Genomic DNA, 24,045 nt, shown 5'->3' with positions numbered 1-24,045 from the left:
ATATGAGTGTTCTTCCCTTCCTCTTTACCAACCTGTATCTCCTCGGTTTTTCCTCCCGGTTGTGGTCGCAGCTCTTCTCTGGCCCTTGCGCCACCGAGCTCTATTGTGTTAACTTCTCTGCCCTTTCCCCTTAGGTTTAGGCTTTCATTGTTGTACTTCCTTGCTAACTTTTGATCTCCCCTTACCGTTGCTATTCCCGCTGAAGTCGGGAATTTCATGTAGAGGTGAGGAGTAGATACCACTGCTCCGAGTCGATTGAGGGTAGCTCTGCCGATTAGAGCATTATATGCTGACCCCACATCGATGACTATGAAATCTATACTCAGAGTCTTTGATTTTTTCCCTTTTCCAAAAGTGGTGTGAAGGGGTAAAAATCCTAGTGGTTTTATTGGCGTGTCCCCTAGTCCGTATAGGGTGTCGGGGTAAGCTCTTAATTATTTCTCATCTAACCCTAGCTTGTCGAAGGCGGGCTTAAAAAGAATGTCCGCCGAGCTTCCTTGGTCCACCAGGGTTCTGTGGAGATGGGCATTTGCTAGGATCACGGTTATCACTACTGGATCATCATGTCCAGGGATTATTCCTCGCCCATCTTCTTTTGTGAATGAAATGGTAGGGAGGTCGGATGGCTCTTCCCCGACCTGATAGACTCATTTGAGATGTCTTTTGCGAGAGGATTTGGTGAGTCCTCCTCCCGCGAACCCTCCTGAGATCATGTGGATATGTCTCTCTGGTGTCTGCAGTGGTGGGTCTCTTCTATCCATGTCGTCTCGCTTTCTCTTTCCGTGACCGTCCGACCTTTCTATGAGATATCTATCAAGCCGACCTTCTCTAGCCAGCTTTTCTATCACATTTTTAAGGTCGTAACAGTCATTTGTGGAGTGACCATATATCTTATGGTACTCGCAGTAATCGTTGCGACTTCCCCCTTTTTTATTTTTAATGGGTCTAGGGGGTGCCAATCTCTCGGTGTTACAAATCTCTCTGTATACGTCCACTATAGAGACTTTCAGAGGAGTATAAGAGTGATATTTTCTTGGCCTTTCGAGACCGAGTTCTTCCTTTTTCTTGGTTTCCCTTTCCCTCTCCTTTGTTGAGGGAGGGGGTCCGGGTCGCCAACTCAGGTCTCTTAATTTGGCGTTTTCCTCCATGTTGATGTACTTTTCAGCTCTTTCCTGTACATCACTCAAGGAGTGGGTGTCTTTTGGATATGGACTGCGAGAAAGGACCTTCCCTAAGTCCATTGACTAACCCCATTATTACTGCTTCGGTGGGTAGGTCTTGAATCTCCAAACATGCTTTGTTGAACCTTTCCATATAGGTTCGTAAAGATTCTCCGACCTCCTGTTTTATTCCCAGGAGGCTCGGTGCATGTTTCACTTTGTCTTTCTGGATTGAGAACCTCATCAAAAACTTCCTCGAGAGGTTTTCAAAACTAGTAACCGACCTCAGGGGGAGGCTATCGAACCACTTCATCGCTGCTTTCGATAGAGTGGTCGGGAAGACCTTGCATCGTGTCGCGTCGGAAGCGTCAGCTAGGTACATCCGACTTTTGAAGTTGCTCAGGTGATGCTTCGGATCCGTGGTCCCGTCATAGAGGTCCATGTCAGGGCTTTTGAAGTTTCTCGGAACTTTAGCCCTCATGATGTCCTCGCTGAAGGGATCCTCCCCTCCTAAAGGTGGTTCTTCGTGTTCATCGCGGGAGTTGCGACTTTTGAGGGAGGATTCCAACTGTAAGAGCTTTCTTTCTAATTCTTTTCGTCGTTCCATCTCCTCTTTTAGGCTCTTTTCAGTTTCCTTTTGTCATTCTCGCTCCTGTTCTAATTGTTCTAGGCGGCTGTGGACTAATCCCATGAGTTCAGTTACATGGGGTGGTCCTTCTTTTTCTGATTCGCGCCCTTCTAAGGAGTTCACCTTCGGATTCTTTATTCTGGAAGTGCCTTCCCTGTGTTGATTATCGATTTCTTGGTGGAGGGTGAGGTCCACATCGTTGTTGCCTGTGTCCAGATTCTCTTGTTCAGAGTCTGTCTCCACATGGCCTTCTTCGTGGGATCTATCTGCCATCGTTGGATGATCTCTCAGGTCCCCGGCAACGGCGCCAATGTTATGATGGGTAACCGGAGATTAATAAGATGGATGGCTTTGGTTGGCCCAATCGTCCGCGGATGGTGGCTTCCGAGCTGGTTTGCACGTTGGAGCCTCCTTCCGACTTGCGCTCGTGAGTGAATGGGGGGTGGTACCTGCAAAGACACTCCGATGCCTAAGTTAGCAAGGGTGTGAGCAGGTCTAGAGAGTATTGGGGCTTAGAGATACCTGAGGGGTGTCAGTGTATTTATAGTGGTGAGCCAATAACCACCGTTGGAGTAGTGCCATATTTTTAGGGTGTTAACCGTCCCATTATCTTAGGGAGGTTAAGATATGGCTCGATAAAGTAGTTAGAGAGATTTTAGGGGCAGTTACTCATTTGAATGAGTGCTTATCTGCCAACTATTCTCCGTCCCGACTTCTTGGGAGTAAGTCGGGTTTGGCACCGACTTCTTAGTGTGAAGGTTGGTGCTTAGAAAAGCTCAATCCTCTGGACTAGGCTTTTTATTTGGACCTGAGCCTTTATTATTGGGCTAGGGTATGAACAGTTTTAAATGAAACACAATTTGGCTGATGTCTACTCTATACTATAGTGACCATACATGTCTGTGTTCTCCGATTGTTTCTATCACAATTTACTAACATTTTTTTAAATTTTTTTTACCAATAAATTACTACACCTATAAGGTAAGATTCAAACTCTCACATTAGTTTAAGTGCAAATTAATCATTCTTTTTCTATTTTTGGTCATGAACCATTTTATCTTTATCTACTACCTTTTCATTAATAAATCAATAATCAATCCTCCAAGCACTGCCCTCTCTTGGCAGTTTTTCTTCTATTTTTTTGGGTGGGCAGGAGGCCTTGTGTTTGAGCCCATTTAAGAGAAAGGAGCATAGCTAGATATACCCATAATCCATGGATAAAGATGAGGACATCCTTAATAAAAGACACTAACTTAGGTTGGTCGAGTATTCAGCTCGCTCGTGCGGCTCAAACAAGAGTCGAGGATTCGAATCTCACCTTGTGCATTAAGTAACCCATTTGGCCTAATGTATCTTAATAAGCTGCATTGGATTCAAATACCCAAACATGGTCTAATGATCTAATGTAATTTAGTATTTAAGATATTATTTTCGCAGTGAGTCAAACTTTTAATTGTGCTGAAGCCATGAACAGAGGAAGAGAAAGGAAAAAGCAGAATCTAATAAGAATGTGCTTATAACTATTATGTGGTCCTTTTTATGCAGTGTTTGTTCAGTTCACATGCATCGTCTTTCTTAAACAATGAAACCAAGGATTTGTTCGTTAAAAAGAATAATTGTACTTGTACATATCCTCAATTACGCTCTAATTAAAGTCATAGAATCAAACATGTACATTCGTGTGGCTCCTGAGGACCTTCAAACCATCGATCCCATAACACGTTTACTGCTCCATGGATTCTGTTATCAAACACATCTAAATCATCATCATCATCATCATTATTATGCATTAAAACACAAATTGAAAGCATAAACAGAAGGATAACGGAAAATTACTCGGGAAGAAGTGGATCAGGCCTACTTTCCACGTTTTGCAGCAAACTGAAATTTAAGCCTTATCAATATAAAACTTCTAATTGAGACAATAATTAGTTCATCTCATCATCAATTTCAACATTCTTCTTGTATTATATATCAGCAATTTCTGATTTCATCTTTGCCCAAACAAAAAAAATGCTTACTCTATGCATATGATTGACACATTATCTGCTTTCTCAAGCTCTTCCAATTCTTCCTGCATAGTTCGAGAGAACACAGGAAATGAATCTAAAAGACAAACGAGAACAGAACAATTCAGAATTTGCAAAGAACTTTGCCTGCAACAAAATTAGATTTCACTTTCCAAGTAAGCAAATCAAAATTAACAACTTTTACCCATCCCCATTTCCAAAAAACAAAACTTTATAAGATAGAAAGAAAGAACCTGAAGGAATTTGATGTCTTGATCGAGGCGCTTGAGTTCTGCAAGAATCCTATGCTTCCCTATTTTCTCAGACACAGTCGTCGTTTCAATTTCAACCAACGACGCCGTTTCTGACGCCATGCACAGACACACTGCTTCAGATTATTGGGAGATATTCACCTCATTCGATACCTAAAATGCTATCAACACACTCAAATCGTCTTTTCCATTCACCGCACTTACTTTCTACTCTTCAAAAACACGTTTTCTTTTCTTTTCTTTTCTGTCCCCCTTTCCAATTTGCATTCCTCCAACCAGAAAAAGCAATCTCTTTCTTTTATCTATTTGGGATCTTTTTGTTCCCTTTTCGTATTTTCATGTTTTGGCTCTCATGCTATGGCATTTTATTATTTTTATATTTTTTAAATTTGGTCTTTTCAGACAAAATAAATATGAAATATATAATTGGGTGAAAATTTAGGTATAGTCAACTAAATTTGATAATTGAGAGCTATTAAATAAATAGACTGATTTGACTAAATTTTCATATAACGACTCTCAATTATTATTTTTATTTTTACATGAAATTGATTACATCTGAATTTCTTATCATATATCCTATGTATTAGTATATGAGTAGGGAGCAATGAGAATTACTGAATTACGTAATCCATAAAAGTTGAGTCCGAGTTGGAAAAATTATTGGATATTTTCATAATTAAGTAGTTTTTAATAACTAATTCTCAAATTTATTTCCTCTCCGAAGAATGGAATTTGAACTTTGCTTATTATTAGTGAGTTAAAAGTTAAAAACTTTTGATATTCAAAAGTTATTTGATAAGAGGTACATCTTCTTTCCTTTTTTTTTCCTTTTTTTTACCTTGGAGATAAAATGGATATGAAAAAGAATTAGAAAATAATTCCGTTACGTTATCAACAGTATTTTTGGCAATTTCTGTTAACTCTTATTTATAATTGTGTTTAATAGAAGTGTCTTTGTGGATGTGTCTAATAAAAATATTTTTTTATAGCTGTCTAATGAAAGTATCTTTATATATGTATTTTTTTTATGTGTCTTCTTATACGTATATTTAAAATATAATAATTAATTATTATTGGCAATAAGTTGACAAATAGTATATTGGTACCTGTTCTTGTATGGATACCTGAAGGAGAGCTCGGTCTCTGGGAGTCGACGCCGAGTTGTTATCTTCGGTGCTGACCTTTGAGCTTGATGTAAGTCCGAACTTTTCTCCAAGAAGATGTCCAATTACACTAAGCGTGAGTAAGGAACAAGGGGGGAGTGTACCTGCAAAAGCACTCCGAAACTTATGTCAATATTGAGAATTCAATGTGTCTTTAAGGATATGTTATACCTTTATAGGTGGAGTGAAACAGGTCGGTTATGCTTCTGCTTCATCGTCTGAATTGGAGGATAATAATAAGGCTTAATGGGTAATAAGGCTTAATGGGTGATGATGTCTAGTCCGACGTTTTGATTCTAGTATGTAGGCCGTTGAACTCGGTTTGTAATGCATAACGCCGAGTTATGCTTTATTTGGCCGAATTATGAGTCATAATGCCGAATTATTACTTGATATTTGTAACGGTCGAATCAGTACCCTATACTTTTTCATTAAAAAAGGCACCTTTCGGTCGCAATGAACATCATAGTGTTTTGTTTGCGTTAACCCGAATCAATACACTCAGTTGCAAAACATAAAAGATCAAAACATAAAACATATTGTTTGTGTTAAGTAGCTTTTCTTATTCGACCCACGTATAAAAAATAAAAAAAAATTAAATGGCTCTTGAGCTTTATTTTTATGGGACTTATTAGTCCTTGTATCAGTGTTTTTTTTTTGTACAAAGACTAATTAGTCCCAAAAAAATAAAGTTCAAAGGCCAAGTTGAATATTTTTTTTTGTTAAGAGCCTCATAGTCCTTTTGAAATAATTGTGAATGACAGATTGGATATTCACTCTATAAAATATCTTAGACTGCCCAAACAAAAATTCTACACTAATGACTCAAAACGATTGGGATGTATGAAAGATCAAATCCAAAAGTGTTTCTTGTTCAAAGAATAGTCTGCTGTGAAAAGCTACTTACAAGTTACAAGGGCTTCTTTTAGCAGACACAACGAGTATACAATGGATTAATTTCCTGTGAGGCACCCTAACTTAAAGACTCCAATCTCCATTAGAAATTACGAGAAATTCTTTTATTTCTAATAAATTTAAAGCGTACACTTGAAATATCTAATATTTATATTTTTGGCTATCATCTTTATTTATTTTGCAAGATTTTTTATCTATGGAAAATGGGTATATAATCTTCACCTGAGCTAATGTGTGCTCATTATTCCATCTGAACTATAAATGAGAAACCAAAGTATTGTTGATGATGATTATTTGTTTACTCTATTTTTTTGTGCAAAAGCATTGAAAATGGAAGAGTGAGGTAGAACACCAATGACTTAACATTTCACAACCAAAATATGACACGTCAGAAACAAAGGGAGAGATGTTATCATGTTCACAAATTATTCTCAAGAAAATAATGAGCACAACAATGCCAGCTTAAGATAATGTACAATTGGAACCAGTTTAAGAGGCGTCTCTTAAAAGTTTTGGCCCCAACAACCTACTTTGAACTAAACGGCTTCAGGAGACTTGGTGACTTGGTTTAAAGTTAAATGGTAACACTTAAAATAGGCTCTACAGGTTTAACATCCTAATTCAACTAAGGACAAGCGGATGAATAAGCAGACAAAAATTATGGCCACATTTCCCACCAACTGGATATTTTTATAGGATGTATAGCAATTTTAGCTCCTGTCAAGGCTTGAGATTTACTACTAGCACCATACCTACGTTGCCCCAGAATCAGGACTTGCATCTCCATAAGAAACTAACCCCTTTTGTCCAGACAGTGAGCTTGATCTAGACCTGCTTCGAGATGATGTCCTTTTATCATGTCGTCCTTTTGGTGGCGTCGCATCAGGTGATCTGGAACTAGAAGATCTGTTACTCCTGGAATTGGACCTTGACCTGCCTTTGTCCGGAGAGGGTAGATCATTACGAGGACCAAGTCGGGATTTCAATCTGTCACTTATTGGAGGCCTCCTGTCTTCAGGACTAGGACTACGTACTGGACTCTGGCTGCGACCATGGTCTCTAAAATGGCCACGCACTGGACTGCGAGAGATGCTCCTACTTCGACTTCTTCTATTTTGGTATCTAAAATAACAAGTATATGTATTAAGCTCAAGCACTATTGTTTTCCATTTTTGTGTACTAGATTCCATGAGAGAAACACTACTTGTTTATATCAAAATGAAATTACAGAAAAACATAAGAAAGGAGAACAAAGGTATAGTATAAGAACACAATAACCATGAAAATGCAGTTATAGTTCGAAGAAAAATTAGTTTAATGAAGCATCCATCATGCCACAGCATGTGCATAGACAATTCCAGTTATATATGGTTAAGATCTCGTTAAGTAACAATAAAAGGTAACAAGGGATAACGACGTGACGGCAAATGAGAGGGAGGAAGCACCTTGGACGGTTTCCACCCCTTGGTGGGCTCCGGAAACGTCTTGGAGGGGAGCGCTCAGAATATCTTCTGTAGCTTGAGTTTCTAAAAATAACATAAAACTGAGAACAATATCCAACATGTTCCAAAGAATCTAGCTTAGCAAAATGATATAGGCATACCTGTCAAAGTTCCTTCTAATATTTCTATCGCCATAACGATATGCAGGGGGAGAACGTTCAGGAGATGGAGTACGATATCTGCGTGCAAAGGCATAGCGCTCTGTAAAGCCACGTCCTTTTTTTATACGCTTAGGCATACCATGTGGGGAAGGACTTTTCGAAAAGCCCTGGGTTTTAGATGCTGGTTCAGATGCTTTTTGACCAGGACTAGCCAATACACTGTGTCCCTGGTTTAGCTCCCCAGACTTCCCAGCAGGACCTCTTCCAGGACTTGCACCTCTGAAAGAAAAAAGGATATGACAAAAATAAGAAAAACTGGAGATGCATTCTTATAATTGGATGGAGTTGACATTAAATTATGCAAAATTTCAAAAGATTTCAAATGAGATAATATAAAAAGCCAAGAGGTGAAACCTATTCTGATCTGAATCATCTAAATAGGTCTGTTGCTTAGAAGGTTTACTAAGTTTGGCCCGAGTATCATGCCCATTATTCAGAAGTTCATCATTTTCCGGAGACAGTTCACCTTCTTCATGTGATTCCTTGTCCACAGTTCTTCTAGCCTTAGTATCCATCCCTTGTTCTGAAATACTTTTACTTTTTATAGGGGGACTAGAAGATTGCTTTCCTGTGTCTGTACCAAGAGCAATGGTAGCTTAGACAGCAATATCTACATAACATTACTCATAAATGTCCTTTACTCCCCCCAGTTCGTGTTCAAAGAAAGGGGAAAGGTGAGAGTTGGAGGACATGTACAAAAGAATGATACACATAACATACCTAAATTCCTTTGTGGTTTATTGTCAGCAAGTGCTTTAGATCTAGAGCCACGACGATCAGCCTTTTCCTTGCCAGAACTACTGCCACTAGCACTAGAACTTTCACTTTCTGTATCACTTGAATCCTCTGAACTCCTGAAACAGGTAAGTAGTTCAATTAAAGCAGTTATCATGCAAATTCTGAGGGAGAAACATAAGAGACCATGCTAAAGACTAGTTAAACCTCGAAACAATACCATTTGGACTTGTGTCTTGATCTTCTACTTCTAGTGTGCTGGCGCCTTCTATGCTTTTGTCCCTTTCTCCTCTTCTTCTCATGCTTGCGCTTATCCACCTTCCTCTTCCGATGCTTTCCATAGCTAGAGGAACTTGAATCAGAATGGGATGGATCTGATTCAGAATCTGAATCTGATTCAGAATCTGAGGAATAACTGTCACTGCTACTACTATCACTATCTGATGTTGAGTATCTCTTCTTCCTTCTCTTAGTATCTTTTGAAGTTTTTTTCCTTCTACCCCTTGATCTTTTGGCAGAACCATCATCAGGAGATACAGATTTCCCTGATTTTCTCTTTTTCCCTAACATGAAAAAAAATATAAATATATAAACATTACAAAAAATTTGAGTTGCAGCATATAGAAACAACAACGTCATAACATCTTCATCAATGTTTATTTCTTTAACAAGTACCCTTGTCCTTCTCAACAGCATGCTGGACTTTTGTCTCCGAAACTTCACCACAATCAATAATTTTGACAGGCTGAACAGGTTTCCCATCAGAAGATCCCACCAGCTCAATTTTCTTCAGGATGTCCATTCCCATGACAACTTTCCCAAAAACAACGTGTTTACTACATGGTGTGAAGGTATTATTATTTAAAACCGTGCCATTTGACAAGGAAAATTGGAAACTATAACTTTCAGAGCAAAATGAAAACATAAAAGAAGGCCATATAAAACAACAACAGTAGCAGCAACAGAACTGGAAAACAGACTTCTGTGCAAAATTCTAGGCAGATCAACAAGAAGTAATCCAGATTTGGTACACAAATAAGAACATAACAAACTTAAACAAAAAATACGGAAAGCTTCCATACCCATCAAGATGTGGTTGGCGCTTAAAGGTAATAAAGAACTGAGACCCATTTGTGTTAGCTCCACTATTAGCCATGGAAAGAACACCAGGTCCATCATGTGATAGTTTGAAATTTTCATCTGCAACAAAGAAGTATTTGCATGTAAAGATTATTAATAGATCATTAAACCAATCGACAATAAGTGATATTTCCTTTCAAATTTTGAATATTCATAAACTTCCTCTCAGATAGTAAATTTACCTGCAAATTTTCCTCCATATATACTTTCCCCACCAGTGCCTGTCATCAGTCAATGGTTGCTTTTAGAAATCTTGGTAAAGTAAAGAAGTCAAAAAGCTGTCTACAGATCCAATGAGAGGGGCAAACCATAAAAATAAAAAGCATACCATTGCCCCTTGAAAAATCACCACCCTGTCAAGAAAAAAGCGGGTGAATTATCGGATATTGAAATGAGAAAATAACGAAACACTCATGTGCACACCAAAAATGATGCAAAGTCCAAAGGCAATGTCAATGCTGTCACCTCACAGCCACAAAATTAACTCATAAACTATAAAACTCCAAGATGACAAGATATCTACTCAAGTACTCCATAATTAGCTTTAACAATCATGAACAGAATAACCATGAAGGGCAACTTACTTGAGCCATAAAACCTTTAATTATTCGATGAAAACTTGTCCCTTTATAATGCAAAGGTTTCGCCGTGGATGCCCCAATGCCCTTCTCCCCTACAAACAGAAGACAGAACATCTACAATAATAGCCTGAAAGATACATGTAAAATTTTTTTCCCCTTTTCAGAAAGGGTTACCTTATAAATCCATTTAGTAGAAGTTAAGATCATGCATCATTCAACTAATAAAAGATTGCAAAATTATAACAATGCCTAGTCCATATTCATACAAACATTTTAAATTCTGGACCTTTACCATTTGCTAGTGTCTACCTAACCAGTGAACCAAAACTCCTTGGTCAACAAGAAGCTCGACGGTTTAACATTAGAAAATTCTATGAATTATGTTTTCTCCAAGCAGGACCAAACAAATAAAGAACAGATAGAATTGTAAAAGGATATGTATTTGAATAATATAAAGATACCTGTACAGAGTGCCCGAAAATTCTCAGCTGTCTTGGGAACAACACCAGCAAAAAGCTGCACAATTTTAAGAGCATAAACCTCATACAATCCCATGATGCCAAGAATTTCAACTATATATAAATATCAAACAGAATGCAAACAAGAAATTTTCTGACTTTCTGTTTGAACTCAATAGTTAATACCTGTATTACAATTCTTTCCACAGGGTCCCCACCAATTGAGACATCTAAAAACACACGAGGATCCTTTTCCAAACCCATCACCATGCTAAGAGTACAAGTCCGGATCACGTTAGTGTAAGACAACAATCACAACTCAGAAGAAACGTTCCAAAGAGGTGTGTCACAAAAGTCACTCCATGCTCATGTTGTTCTGTTGAAAAGAAACAAGGTGCTATTGTTACGCATCAAACACAAACAACTCTCAAATATCAAATTAGAAATTATGGTCGGAGGAAATAACTCGAGTCTATTCAACAAGTTCACAACCAGCGTCCCTACCCCCAAAACATCAATTTCTTTTCTTTCTTAAGAATCGTCGTTACATATGAATATGATCGAACGATGACAGTGATAAATGGTGCTAGCAAATCTTCTAAAAAAAATTCAGCAAAAACGCAACAAAATCCTGAGGCTTAAACCCTAAACCCTAACATGAAATGTCCATTCAATGTGCAGTGAAAGTAAAGTTCTTCAATAACCATAAATCATACAAAAGGTAGCGGAATGCAGGTAGCAATGCGATCAATATAAAAAAACCTAGATCGAAGCATTAATTGGAAAGAGCATTTAGAATCTCAAGTATCCAAAGAGATAGCTCTGTGTTCTAGAAAAGTGAGCTTCATATTCCTGCTTCAATGAGTTAGGGCATGCACAGAGAAATAGAGAGGAGAGCTAACCAGCGTGAAGGAATCAAGAATGGAGACAAGAACGGTCTCTGCTCAGTAACAAAAGAAAAGGAGATTCTTTCTTTCGCAATTGAGCTGAGCTGCTTTCACTGTAGATTGGGGACAAACTTCGAAGAAGAAGCCACAAACTACAAAGCAACATGCTCCATGTATTGTCGAAATGGAACCTAAACTAAAGGCCCAAAATACTGGAACCTGGGCCCAAACTAAACAAATCCAGGCCCAGTTAATGTGTGACAATAAAAGGAACGGATCCAGTTCAAACAATAAATGGTAAACGTTTGTGCAAAATGATTGCGCACTAACGAATCACTCATCGAGGGCTCTTAGCCCCGTTTTAATTAAAATAAATAAATAAATCATTCATCATGTTTTTTTTTTAATTTTTTTTAAATTAGGAGTGAGATTCGATTCTAGATGAGAATAAAGAGATTATTATGTCATTTGAACTATAATTCGTTAGCTATTTATATTTTATATTTATGTAGCATCTTCTTATGAGATTATATATATGGAAATAAAAATAACAAAGAATAATATTGACCTAAATAAAAGTTGATAATATATAAACAAGTCGTTAATTCAATGTAGATTTCATGTTGATATTTTGTATATACGTAGCATAATTACTAAAATATTATAAAGAAGAGAATTTGGAATGAATGTGAATTTTGCAGGAGTGAGTAGTTTATAAAGAACATAAATTTATTGATGAATTTTATAGGTGAAGAAAATAAGAATTATGAATATATGATGTGTGAACTTAGATTATGCGTTTATAGTTGTGTACTTGTGTTGGGAGCTGTTCTCACAAGTCACAACTAACCATGCAGTTGCGGCGTTGTTGATATTTGATAGACGCGACAGCGCCGACTCAGCCTTTTTATGCATTCAAACAATTGTTCAACGCGCTGCTTAATTTAATTGTTTATGTTTATCCTCCCACTTCTTCTTCCTACGCACTCAAATTTCCATCAAAGTTGTTTGTTTTGATGTGTTACTTTTAATTAATTATAATAACTAAGCGTCATAATAGTATAAGAAGCCCCGGCATTTGTCATCAAGGAGCTTCTGTTATGGCCACATAATTCATGTGGGTAGTTTTGTTGTTGTTGGTATAGGAAAAATATAACTAAACAATCCCGTTAGTTAATTAATAAAGGTCTACTAATAACAAGTTAATGAATATTTTTGAACTAGAAAAAGTAGAGTAAGATAATAAATTTGATGAACAATGCAGTTATGTATATAGTAACCTCTTTTTTTTATTTGTAATTTTTATAGAAGTATAGTGTGTTTTTTATTAGACTAATTTTAAAATTTATTATTTACATTGTTTACGAAAATTATTGTGTACTTAACAACACTTTATACTACTTAATTATCATTAGTTAATAATTATTTAAATTTTATTTTTTAAAAATATAAAATTAATAATTATTAATTACAATTGTTTAAAATTAACTGGTTAAAAATTGTTTATTTATATTTTTTATAACTAAAATATAAATAAATTTAAAAAAAATATTACAAAAATATCAAAATTTATTTTTTTTATTATTTAATTATCAATTTAATTTTTTTAGTTTAGTAATTCAACGATATACTTTATCTTATATTTTTATCAATTTTTTTTGTTGGCATACAAATGCGGTTAAAATAACCAAAATAAAAAAAAGGTTTTATATACAATTAAATTGATATTAGCTTTCCAATATTAAACACGAACCACAAAATTACAAGATCTTACTACTGACCATGTTGAAACTCTGCCCAAATACTTTAATGATTGATTTAAAAGTACGGAGTTTATAGTATATCATGTGTCTCCTAAGCTTATAAATAAGGGGTTGTGTTCATGAAATACTAATGAAAAGCTATATATAGTCAAGCCATCAGAAAAGTCATCACAACACACTTTTATGAATGTTGAAACGCTTTTTAATTTCTCCATTAATGAGTTATAAAAATATCAAGAATCCGATAAGGATAAAGGACTTAGATAACCTGCACAATAAGCTATTTCAATCTACTTATATTTCTTCATTATTCATTTATTTGTTTTTAAAGTCCAAAATAATATTTTGAAAAAAGTTATCCGTACTTATAAATGGCTCCGCATAATAGTTTTTCATTTCAATAGTAAAATAAAAGAAGATTAGAAATTGTTTCTTTTTCAACTAATAATAAAATAGTATTTATCTTTTTTTTTACAATAAGAATTCAAACTCTTAATTTTTTTTGTTCATTTATTTTTTATTAACTATTATCACTTATCCCATAAATTTAAACTGATATAAAAAAACATATGAATAGTTATATGTCTAACACGTCTCTTATTTTTTTAGTAAAAAATATTTAATATATGATATTCCTTTCAAAAATTTAAACTAAAAAAAATTACACAGATGATTATATGTCTAGTTGTTTAAGAAAAGTTTGTTCTTATTAAAAATCATAATAAAAATTAAACTTCAAATTATTCAAATTCATTTATCTTTTACATCAAAATGCAAGTAATCAAGTATACATATGTATTAATGTATGCAATGCAATTCCGTGGAGTTATTGCAAATTGGCATGCAAGTGTGATGAAATAAATTTTATAAAAGTCGCATTTGATTGACCGATGAAAGAGAAGTTGGAATCAAATGGGAGCAGAAAGTGAATATGAATTGTTGATCAACTTTTCCCACATTGAATATAAATCTATAACGACGACGACCCTTCTGGAAAATTTCTATGCCTTGGTCCTCTTTTGACTATGAGAAACACCACACGCGTATACATGTTTCTATATAAACACAATGAACAACACATTTCTCATTATATATCGTGTTCGTGTTTTCATACATCAATAATTTAATTTCATGGCGCCAGATGCATTGACAGAAGATCAAGTTGCTGAATTCCGAGAAGCTTTTAGCTTCATTGACAAGGACCATGACGGTGTGTATATTTTTCTTTCTTTTTTATCCCAAACTCTTTCTTGGTTTTTTAAACTGATTTGAATGGAAGTGTATGTATATAGGATTTATTAGCGTGGATGAATTGGCAACCATTATTAAATCATTGGAAGGTAATGCAACAAAAGAAGAAATCCAACATATGATTAGTGAAGTTGATATTGACGGGAGTGGGAGCATAGATTTTGAAGAGTTCATCAATATCATGGCTACAAAAATGAAGGTACTTAGCTTCTTCTACCTTGCTTAACATGCCTAATCTGTCTTTCAATTTCGAAATTTAATGTTTGATGGATTTGGCAGGAAAATTTGGCTGAGGAGTTAAAAGAAGCATTCAAAGTATTTGATAGAGATCAAGATGGATACATATCAGCCACTGAGGTAAAACATGCATCAATTTTGCCCTGTTTTCAGTTCTATTCTACCAAGCACAAACACTTTATTGAGTTGTTGTTTCGACACATTTCAGACATGACAATCACCGATATTCGTCCGATATGTCTAACTGTGTCTTAATAAAAAATAAAAAATTCTTCTAGGGATACGCTTTGACACACCTAAATACTATTATGTATCCGCGTGTTCAATTTTATTCTTAATATGTATTTTTAAAATAAATCTAGAAATAATATATATTATTATTTATTAAAAAAATATTTTAAATACTTTATATAGTTAAAATAAGACATTAAAAATAATTAAAAATTTATTTAAATTTTAATATTAAAAAAATATAAAAATATTATTAGGATTTATCTAAAAAATACTTTATATATATATATATATATATATATATATATGTCTTTGTGTCGTATAAGATTTTGAAATTCGCTTATAAGGATGTTCCTATTCGTGTCTCTGTGCCCCTGCATCATATATGTTATATTGTTTCTTTTGAGTCTTTAGAGAAAAAAAAAGATAGTTATATGGGATTAGTTCAAAATGTTAAAGCTGTTATATTTTTACATTTTTTTATCATTGAAAAATAATATGTGATAACCTAAATTAGTGGAAAACGGATACTATCATAACAAAGTGGAGATTTTCATGGATCACTGAGAAACTATTTTTGATGCTTTACAGCTGAGACAAGTAATGATGAATATGGGAGAGAGGTTGACAGATGAAGAGGCTGAACAAATGATTAGAGAGGCAGATTTGGATGGAGATGGTCAAGTTAGCTATGAAGAATTTGCAAGCGTCATGATGCTTCATTGATCATCTCATTTATCACATAAATATAGAGATAGGAAAACATAAACAATAGCAAAATTTGTATTTTCTATTATGAGAAAAATGTAAAAGTTGAAGAGAAAATTTGAAAAAAAGAAATGAGCACAGTACAATTATTGTATAGATATTTCTCCTATGTTGATAAATGTAGTGCCATTTAAGAAGTTGAGAGAGTTTTCGTTAAGCTTTTCAATAATATAAAATTTCACAAATATTTCAGATTTCTTATTCCTTTTTGTTCAATTTCAGGAAGTTTGATCTAATGATATGAGATAATGGTAGTATTAGATCAATATTACTTTTTCTTAAAAAAAATGGATTACGTGTTATTAATAATCCAGATTATTACATGTCAAATAATAATAAACAGAATTTTGTACGATAATTATCACTCAAATAAGCTTCAAATACAATCTAAACCGTTCTTTTTCTTTCTCAAATATTGTTGTCATATATAAACAGAAGAGGAATATTATAATATATACATATCATATACATGAATGTCTAAATTAAAAAGAAAAAATTATTTCAGTACTCTCTCAAAATTAAAAAATAAATTATTTTTAGTCACATATTATTGCATAAAAATTTGTGTGATTTAAGTATCCGTTACATAATAACAAGAATATATATCTAATAAAAAATGGACACAATCGTTAGATTACTGTACACTTCTTAAAATTATTTAATTTATTCTTTTGATTAATTTGTGTGGAGGAACTTCTATAGATATTGGTGATGATATCCCTCCAAATAAGTAGCTTGAATAAATATTAAAAGGTTGATAGTTGATTTAATATGTGATCTGATAATAGTCGAGAGGGGTTAAATGCTAAAAATTTTAATAATATGATTTTGCAAGTAGATTTTGAAAGTCATGAAGGTTCTGCGATCAGAGACCTAATGACGGATTCCTATCAAATTAACCCTGATAGTGAAGATGTAGAGATTGAACCCATAAAAATTTCTGATGAGGAGAAGGAAGAGATTAACTACTTCACAGACGCACAACTTGTGCTGACCCAGCCTATTATTTTTCAACTATACAATAAGAAACAGAATAAAAAAAGACATGAATACCTTTCAATCAGAGAAAATCAGGACTAGCCAAATCCCTCAAATCGACACAAAAGTATATGATGATGTGCCCAAGAGAGAAACAATCTACTGTATCCACCCACGTTCTGTTTGTTGGGAATAATACATTATCATTTTCCCTTGAGAAAATACCTTTCACAGAGAAATAAAATAGATACAATCACTACACAAGAATTTAACGTGAAAACTCCAATTACTGGAGAAAAAACCATAGCCGTTGTCAAATGACAACCAGAGAATATCACTATGTGAAAATTGTTACAACACATAGACTTCTTTCTCTCTAACACCGGTACCCCAGTACACCCACACTCTCAAAGCAAATATTTAACTACACCTCACAACACTCTCTAATCAAAAGGTATAGAGGAAAAGAAAAGTCAGATACAAGCTTTAAGTATTTCCGACTGGTACAAAAAATATGGAGAACTTAGCCTCATATTTATAGCCTAGGCCACCCACTCCATTTGCTATTCTAAACAATGTGAGACTAATTCAACCAAATTCTAACACTGTTACCTATAATTAGTGGCACGTCACATCTGGAGGTACAGCCACACTAGTACAACTGAATTCCTAGACAACATCCACGTTAATCTAAGATCTTTCAACAAAGACAACTACCTCATGTGAACGCAAAAGTCAAACACATCCGAAAATATAATGCCTCAAATAATCTGCATGATGTATCATCGATGCTTCTCTACCGGGTTTGCCTCCAATTACCTATATATAGTATCTCAAAACCATAAAAGGTTGACAATTCCACTTGTTTTGTGTCTGTCTGTCATTGGATTTGGGTACAGATCCTAGCAGTCGTTGACAAATGTCTTCAATAGAACGTCTCTCGTAGAGTTGCTCCCATGAACTGATGCAGTTCCTCATAGGATCTCCATCAATATTTAGTCCTAACTAATATACGTTTTGTAGGATAATAATAATCTCCCCACAAGATAAGTGAAAAATATGAGATTCAAATTGTTATCTCTTGATCAAAGTAGAAACTAATGCCAAATTATGGTTCCTCTCAATCATACAAGTTACATGCTCAAACATTCAGCACACCTGAAGTGTGTCCTGATCTCTTTGTTTGGCTGCGCTAGTAAATTCCTTCTCGTCCATAAGATCCGCGTGAGTACCCTAATAAAAAAGTCATAATTAAAATTGAGACTCCAACTAATAATACAAATTTTAAACACATAAAAAATATAATTAGATATTATATCAGTTATAAAAGTTTAATGATAATATAGTCAATCCGATCTAATTTATACATGATGTCTTTTATAATCTAATAAGTTATGCGCCAACAAACTAGACTAAAATAAATAAATTAAATAAACATAATAAAATAATTTAAAATAAACTAATTTTTATTAATCATCACAAAAATTAAAGTAAGCTAATTTTTTTTTTAAATTGGAGTAACATAAATTTCATCAAAAAATAAAATAAAACGATCATAAATCAAAGACGAATTTAATAATTTACCATATTCACATATGATGTCAAATGCAGAAAAAATCAATAATTACTTATTTACTTTTCTCAATTATTATTGTTGTATATGTTTATATCTTAAATTGTTTTCAACCAAATGTACAAGTTTAAATAAAAAATATTTAGACAACAGACATTGAACTCAAAATCTATACAAAAATATGTCAATTAAAACTACATTATTAAAGTTTATCCTCTTATTTTGCATTATTTTTAGTTTCATAATCACTAATTCCTCCTTTGAAATATGTTATTTTCTTTCGTTCAAATTTATATTATGCTCTCTTTGCTTATAGTACTTGATATATTATTCTAAAATATACGTAAATTACTAGCACTTTATTTTTTTAACAATATAATGTCTAAACAATCAACATATTCGTAGATTTAGAATTGCCAGGACTCTAAGCTTTCTCTCTAAATTGTAAAGAGTTATGACTTCATGCTTGACACCTTTTTCTATACAAGTTCAACCATTCATGATATTATTATAGTCATATTTAATTATTTAAATTTCATGCAAGTTAATAAATATTCATACTCCAAGATACAAATATACAAAAGAAATTAGAAAAAGTATAGGTAGACAATGAATTTAGTGAACAATGCAGTTACGCATACGATAACCCCCTTTCTCCACTTGTGATTTCCGTGATTTTTGTAGGGGTATAATGTGTTTTTATTTTATTGAAATAATTTTAAAGTCTATTGTTCACATTGTTTACAAAAGTCATTATCTACTAGCAAAACCGAAAAAAATTATTACATGCATGCTTTCTATTTTAAAGCAAAAATTTTTAATAACAACATAACATATTACATATTACTCATGATTCCTAAACTAGTCACTTTTGTTATTGTTATAGTTTGATGCTTTCTTTGAACTTGCTATTCCTTCCCCATCTACTTTGCTCAAAATACTTTGATATAATTTTCTGAACACCATCAGTGCATATTATTTTTTTGGACAATAAGTAAAACAATACTTAAGCTAAACCATGATGCAGGACTATTAGTTACATAATTGTAATCATATTTCCAAGCTCAATATATTTTGCATGTTCGAATAAATAAATGGGCCGTGTGCGAGTCTGAAAAGAATAACAAAAAAGGAGTTTCGAAGAAGAAGCCCAAACCGTGTGGTAAATGCTATACACTTTCCCTGTTTTCCACATTAAACAGCACAATACAACTTTTCTTCTTTTCTATTTTTCTGCCCGTTGTTTCAAAATTTCCCAATTTGTCTCTGAAAAAACCCTAGGTAATCCCTTTTTGGAAGCGCTAATCGAATCAATCATCATGGGGAACACGGAGAAGCTGATGAACCAGGTCATGGAACTCAAATTCACCTCGAAATCGCTACAGCGCCAGGCACGAAAGTGCGAGAAGGAAGAGAAATCGGAGAAGCTCAAGGTCAAGAAGGCCATCGAGAAAGGAAACATGGACGGCGCTCGAATCTACGCGGAGAACGCCATCCGCAAGCGCACCGAACAGATGAACTACCTCCGCCTTGCATCGCGCCTAGACGCCGTCGTCGCTCGCCTCGACACGCAGGCCAAGATGTCCACCATAAGCAAGTCCATGGGGAACATCGTCAAGTCCCTCGAGTCATCGCTCAACACCGGAAACCTTCAGAAGATGTCGGAGACAATGGATCAGTTCGAGAAGCAGTTCGTCAACATGGAGGTCCAGGCTGAGTTCATGGAAAGCTCCATGGCTGGATCCACGTCGCTTTCCACGCCGGAGGGAGAGGTCAACAGTCTCATGCAACAGGTCGCCGATGATTACGGCCTTGAGGTCTCCGTCGGACTCCCTCAGCCGGCAGCGCACGCCGTGCCGGCGAAGGAGACCGAGAAGGTCGACGAGGACGACCTCTCTAGGCGCCTTGCCGAGCTCAAGGCTAGAGGTTAACTTATGATTTTTTGAAGAACGGTTGGAAGAATCGTTTTGTGAATGCAGTGTTACATACGCTATATTGTTGATTATCGTTACTATTACTAGAACTAAATAATGTTGATGATCATGATTGTTGGTACTGAACGGTGTTGAGAATGAACGAGAGGAGTGGTTTGTGTATATTTTACTGAATTTGGTTCCTAAAATCTTATTGCTGTTTTATTATGCCGACTTAGCATTTATGTTCAAAATTTGCTTGATTGATATGCCCGTTAGGCATGTTGATGATATAATGCTCATATTAGTTTTTGTTGCAATAGCATTTATGGAAGTAGTTTCTCATTGATGATATAAAAATGGAAAGCTGTTAAAAGAGAAAAATGCAATGATAGGGAGTTGATGAATGGTGGAATGCGATGAATTCCGCTGCTGGATTGATGAATTCCACACTTATTGTTGTTATTCTCCCATCTTGGTTTCTTGGATCTTGGTCAAGGATTCTCTTCGACAACAATCACGGATGTATTAATAGAATGATTGTAGCAATCTTGGCATGTATCAAAAACACAACCATATTTGACTTTTATACATATGCATTATAAAAAAGACAGTAACTTCAACAGCAGAGCCACAAACATTCTTGAGATTGAGAAGATGGCAAACTGGAGAATAATGACCACACAAACATTGTAACTGATATGAAAAATATCATCACGTATAATTATTTAGAGGAAAAAAGAAGGATCAAAACAAACACTTGGATATCTTTTTCATGCTCTTTGAAGATCTTTGCAGCACTGAGAAGCATAGCAACATGAGCATCATGACCGCATGCATGCATCTACCCTTGCACTTTACTCGTGTGCTCCCATTCCACCAGTTCCTAAGGTACACATCCCAAACATAAAAAAACAATGAATATATTATGATGGAACTCATTTTTATTTTGCTCCAACTGTTGGTCTTTACTTTTTGTCAGACAAATAGTAAATGGGCCTTTCATTTGTTCGCTATTGGACATGCTCTAAGACCATTTTCAGTAGGAAATTCATCTCCGTTTCTATTTATGGTCCACCTATTATAAGAAGTAACTCCACATCAGTTTTTGCGTCATAAATAGTAAATAAGAACTCAAAGTATAACGCCCTAACTTTTAGCACGTCATGATCGTACTAAAAGCAAGGCGTTACTGACCTGTTTTTTGTACTTACTATTTAATATTGAGCTTTTAGTTCGATTTCGAGTTTCAATTTTTAAGAAAAAGCCAAAAACTTTTGTTTCTATTAATCAAACTCATTCATCAAAGCACGCCAAGTAATAATAATCAAATATTTATTAATAATAATAAATATTATACAAGAGAATCCAAAAGAAATTTAGTTACAATTCATATCCCTCTGTATAAAATAATATCTTAAATAACAAAGGCGATGGAATTCTATGAAAACTGATGAGTTTGGAAAACTCTAATTTAGTTTTGATGATGAACAAACATTATTGAAATAATTAATTACAAAATTATTAAGTTGATTTTCAGTTAACATATGTTAATTAATAATTTTGTGTTGCAGGTTTTATAATTGGGCCGAAATAAAAAAAGAAAGATCTCAAGCCCAATAAAATAAATTTCAGCCCGATGTAATTCTTATTGTGAGATTTTTTGGCTGAAACGGTTTTATCAGTTGGGCCAGAAAATCTTGTTTCTATAAGCCCAAAGAAAGCCTTCCTATGTGTTCATTGCTTGATCCCAATTCCATCAGGAAAGCAAATGTTAACCAAATGGGCCAGTTTTAATTTCAATGTTACAAGCCCAAATTCTATTAGTGAAAAATAGTTCCAACCTTGGTTCGAAACCAAAGAAAAATGAAAGCAAAGTGCTTCCAACGGAACCAAGCCTTTAACCATGTGATGGATTTCAAAATCTATTACATTGTTAATTAATGCATGAGGAATATGAGAGAGAAAAAAATTCAGCTGAATTGATTGATGACTATTATGACAAACACGCCACTCTAAGCTAGGGAAGTAAAAGCAAGCTATTCTCAATTAATTTGTTTAACCACTTTGTATTGCTTTTCTTCAGATTCTTTTCTTTCTCCCATCTCTTTCTTGTTTCTTCTTCGGTCTTTGTCCAGTAAACCATGGACGCCGTGCTCATCAACAAAGAAAAAGAAGGAGTTGCATGCATCAAGACCATCAAGCTAATGATGGCAAGAAAACATACTAAAATAAAAATGAGTTGTGGCTGAGATATTCACCAAATATGGTTAGATTTGGTGAGGTTATCTTGAGCTTTTCATGCTCAAAATGGAAGGTGAAGATTCGGCCAGCATGGAGGAGATTCTTGGAGAATGGCTTGTCTTTGATTCTGCTCAACTACCACAGGGAGTAGTTAGAGTGGCGAAGTGATGGTTGAGGCAGAAAGTAAAGCAGATGAAGTCATTATCATCATGAAGCATCAAGGGCCAGAAATCCATCTTGGAGAGCAAGCCAAGGATGGAGAGCTCGGATTGATTAAGAGTGATGGTCAAGAAAGAACTGGAGGTAATTGCATGTTGGGTTCTACATGGTTATCTCTTCTCTCTCTATGTGGCCGAACCGTTTTGTTGAAGGAGGAAGAAGTTATTTCGGTTTTTTTGGCTTCAATAGTGGAGGCTTCTCTCTTCTATAATAAGAGAGAACAGCCACTGTTTGGAGCAAGGAGAAAATTTGAGAGTGCAAGGCACAGAGTTCTCAGAGCTACCTGAGCTAACAGTTTTCTCTTCTCCTTCAATGTTTTTTGTTTAGTATTTTTCTGTTTAATTTTGTCATGTCTTGAGTCTCATGGAAAAAGGCAAACAAGTGAGGTTTGTATGAAAAAGCCATAGAGCGGAAAAAAGGCAGAGAGAGCAAAATTAAAAGAAAAAGCCATAGATGTCTTAGAGGTCATTTGTTCATCTATGTTGTGTATCATGATTCTGTGGGAATCCCCTTGTAAGTTGGGTTAGCACTTTACAAGTTGTAATCAGATTGATTATAGTGAAATTTCATCATGTTTGTGATGGAGACTGGATGTAGGCTGCACTGCACTTAGCAGCCGAACCAGGATATATCTGGGTGCAATCTTCTTCTCCTTTCTACTCCTTTTCTGTTTTCAACTACACAGGAGCAAAAACCAGAAGTTTCTCGTGCCAAGTGACGAGACAAAAAGAAAAGTCTCGTGGCTAGGGACGAGACAAAACAAAAAGTCTCGTGTGTAGTGAAGAGATAAAAAGAGTAAAAGTTTCCAGAATTAGTCTGACAAGTCAGCAAGTGTTATCAAGCAAAAAGGGGGCTAAGATTCAACCCCCCTTCTCTTAGCCACTGGAACCATCAATTGGTATCAGAGCTTGGTCTCAAAGAGATCAAGCTTTGCAGCTTGGAGTAAAGATCCTCATGGCAGAAAACAGTGGCGCAAACGTGGTGTCTTACAATCTGGCTGAAGGTCAATCAAGCAACAGACCTCCCCTTTTCAATGGGAAAAATTATACCTATTGGAAGGAGAGGATGAAGATTTTTGTACAATCAGTGGATTACAGACTATGGAAAATTATCCTAGAAGGTCCTCAATTCCCATCTACCACAAGTGCTGAAGGAGTGGTCACTCTTAAACCAGAAGCAAGCTAGACCGAGGAAGATAGGAAGAAGGTGGAGTTAAATGTCAAGGCAATCAATCTGCTCAACTGTGCCATCAGC

At 35.0% G+C, this 24,045-nt stretch overlaps 4 protein-coding genes across 4 annotated transcripts; 2 read left to right on the top strand and 2 right to left on the bottom strand.

Moving 5' to 3' along the window:
* Nucleotides 1–3,443: 3,443 nt before the first annotated feature.
* LOC130933796 (guanine nucleotide-binding protein subunit gamma 2-like) lies at nucleotides 3,444–4,171 on the bottom strand. Its single transcript, XM_057863409.1, has 4 exons — nucleotides 4,052–4,171; nucleotides 3,810–3,862; nucleotides 3,625–3,669; nucleotides 3,444–3,528 (listed from the first exon to the last, which is right to left on the bottom strand). The coding sequence occupies exons 1-4, from the start codon at nucleotides 4,169–4,171 to the stop codon at nucleotides 3,444–3,446; spliced, it is 303 nt and encodes a 100-aa protein (XP_057719392.1).
* Nucleotides 4,172–6,484: 2,313 nt separating this feature from the next.
* On the bottom strand, nucleotides 6,485–11,745 carry LOC130935036 (peptidyl-prolyl cis-trans isomerase CYP63). The gene is made up of 14 exons (XM_057864581.1): nucleotides 11,630–11,745; nucleotides 10,914–11,103; nucleotides 10,731–10,785; nucleotides 10,273–10,361; nucleotides 10,017–10,041; nucleotides 9,871–9,909; nucleotides 9,631–9,748; nucleotides 9,224–9,384; nucleotides 8,769–9,111; nucleotides 8,534–8,667; nucleotides 8,168–8,387; nucleotides 7,754–8,032; nucleotides 7,596–7,676; nucleotides 6,485–7,272 (listed from the first exon to the last, which is right to left on the bottom strand). Exons 2-14 carry the CDS (start codon nucleotides 10,995–10,997, stop codon nucleotides 6,903–6,905), a joined length of 1,998 nt encoding a protein of 665 aa, XP_057720564.1. The 5' UTR covers nucleotides 10,998–11,103; nucleotides 11,630–11,745; the 3' UTR covers nucleotides 6,485–6,902.
* Nucleotides 11,746–14,478: 2,733 nt separating this feature from the next.
* Nucleotides 14,479–16,043, top strand: LOC130935812 (calmodulin-like). The gene is made up of 4 exons (XM_057865715.1): nucleotides 14,479–14,587; nucleotides 14,670–14,827; nucleotides 14,908–14,985; nucleotides 15,688–16,043. Exons 1-4 carry the CDS (start codon nucleotides 14,509–14,511, stop codon nucleotides 15,820–15,822), a joined length of 450 nt encoding a protein of 149 aa, XP_057721698.1. The 5' UTR covers nucleotides 14,479–14,508; the 3' UTR covers nucleotides 15,823–16,043.
* A 3,560-nt stretch (nucleotides 16,044–19,603) lies between these two features.
* On the top strand, nucleotides 19,604–20,556 carry LOC130935814 (ESCRT-related protein CHMP1B). The gene has a single exon (XM_057865718.1). It carries the CDS (start codon nucleotides 19,735–19,737, stop codon nucleotides 20,344–20,346), a length of 612 nt encoding a protein of 203 aa, XP_057721701.1. The 5' UTR covers nucleotides 19,604–19,734; the 3' UTR covers nucleotides 20,347–20,556.
* The last annotated feature ends 3,489 nt before the right edge of the window (nucleotides 20,557–24,045 follow it).

The sequence above is a fragment of the Arachis stenosperma genome, chromosome 6 (genome assembly GCF_014773155.1).
Source record: "Arachis stenosperma cultivar V10309 chromosome 6, arast.V10309.gnm1.PFL2, whole genome shotgun sequence".
In the NCBI taxonomy this organism is placed as follows: domain Eukaryota; kingdom Viridiplantae; phylum Streptophyta; class Magnoliopsida; order Fabales; family Fabaceae; genus Arachis; species Arachis stenosperma.
This window is presented reverse-complemented; position numbering and strand designations above follow the sequence as displayed.

Bases quoted from the DNA above. Each gene is read 5' to 3' on its own strand.
- LOC130933796 (XM_057863409.1), bottom strand. From the start codon at position 4,171: ATGGCGTCAGAAACGGCGTCGTTGGTTGAAATTGAAACGACGACTGTG. The intron at 3,863-4,051 runs GTTCTTTCTTTC...CGAACTATGCAG, and splicing joins AAGACATCAAATTCCTTCAG to GAAGAATTGGAAGAGCTTGA. The intron at 3,670-3,809 runs GTAAGCATTTTT...CTTAAATTTCAG, and splicing joins GTGTCAATCATATGCATAGA to TTTGCTGCAAAACGTGGAAA.
- LOC130935036 (XM_057864581.1), bottom strand. From the start codon at position 10,997: ATGGTGATGGGTTTGGAAAAGGATCCTCGTGTGTTTTTAGATGTCTCA. The intron at 10,786-10,913 runs GTATTAACTATT...AAAATTGTGCAG, and splicing joins TGGAAAGAATTGTAATACAG to CTTTTTGCTGGTGTTGTTCC. The intron at 9,910-10,016 runs GTATGCTTTTTA...GACTGATGACAG, and splicing joins TGATTTTTCAAGGGGCAATG to GCACTGGTGGGGAAAGTATA.
- LOC130935812 (XM_057865715.1), top strand. From the start codon at position 14,509: ATGGCGCCAGATGCATTGACAGAAGATCAAGTTGCTGAATTCCGAGAA. The intron at 14,828-14,907 runs GTACTTAGCTTC...TGGATTTGGCAG, and splicing joins TCATGGCTACAAAAATGAAG to GAAAATTTGGCTGAGGAGTT. The intron at 14,986-15,687 runs GTAAAACATGCA...GATGCTTTACAG, and splicing joins GATACATATCAGCCACTGAG to CTGAGACAAGTAATGATGAA.
- LOC130935814 (XM_057865718.1), top strand. From the start codon at position 19,735: ATGGGGAACACGGAGAAGCTGATGAACCAGGTCATGGAACTCAAATTC.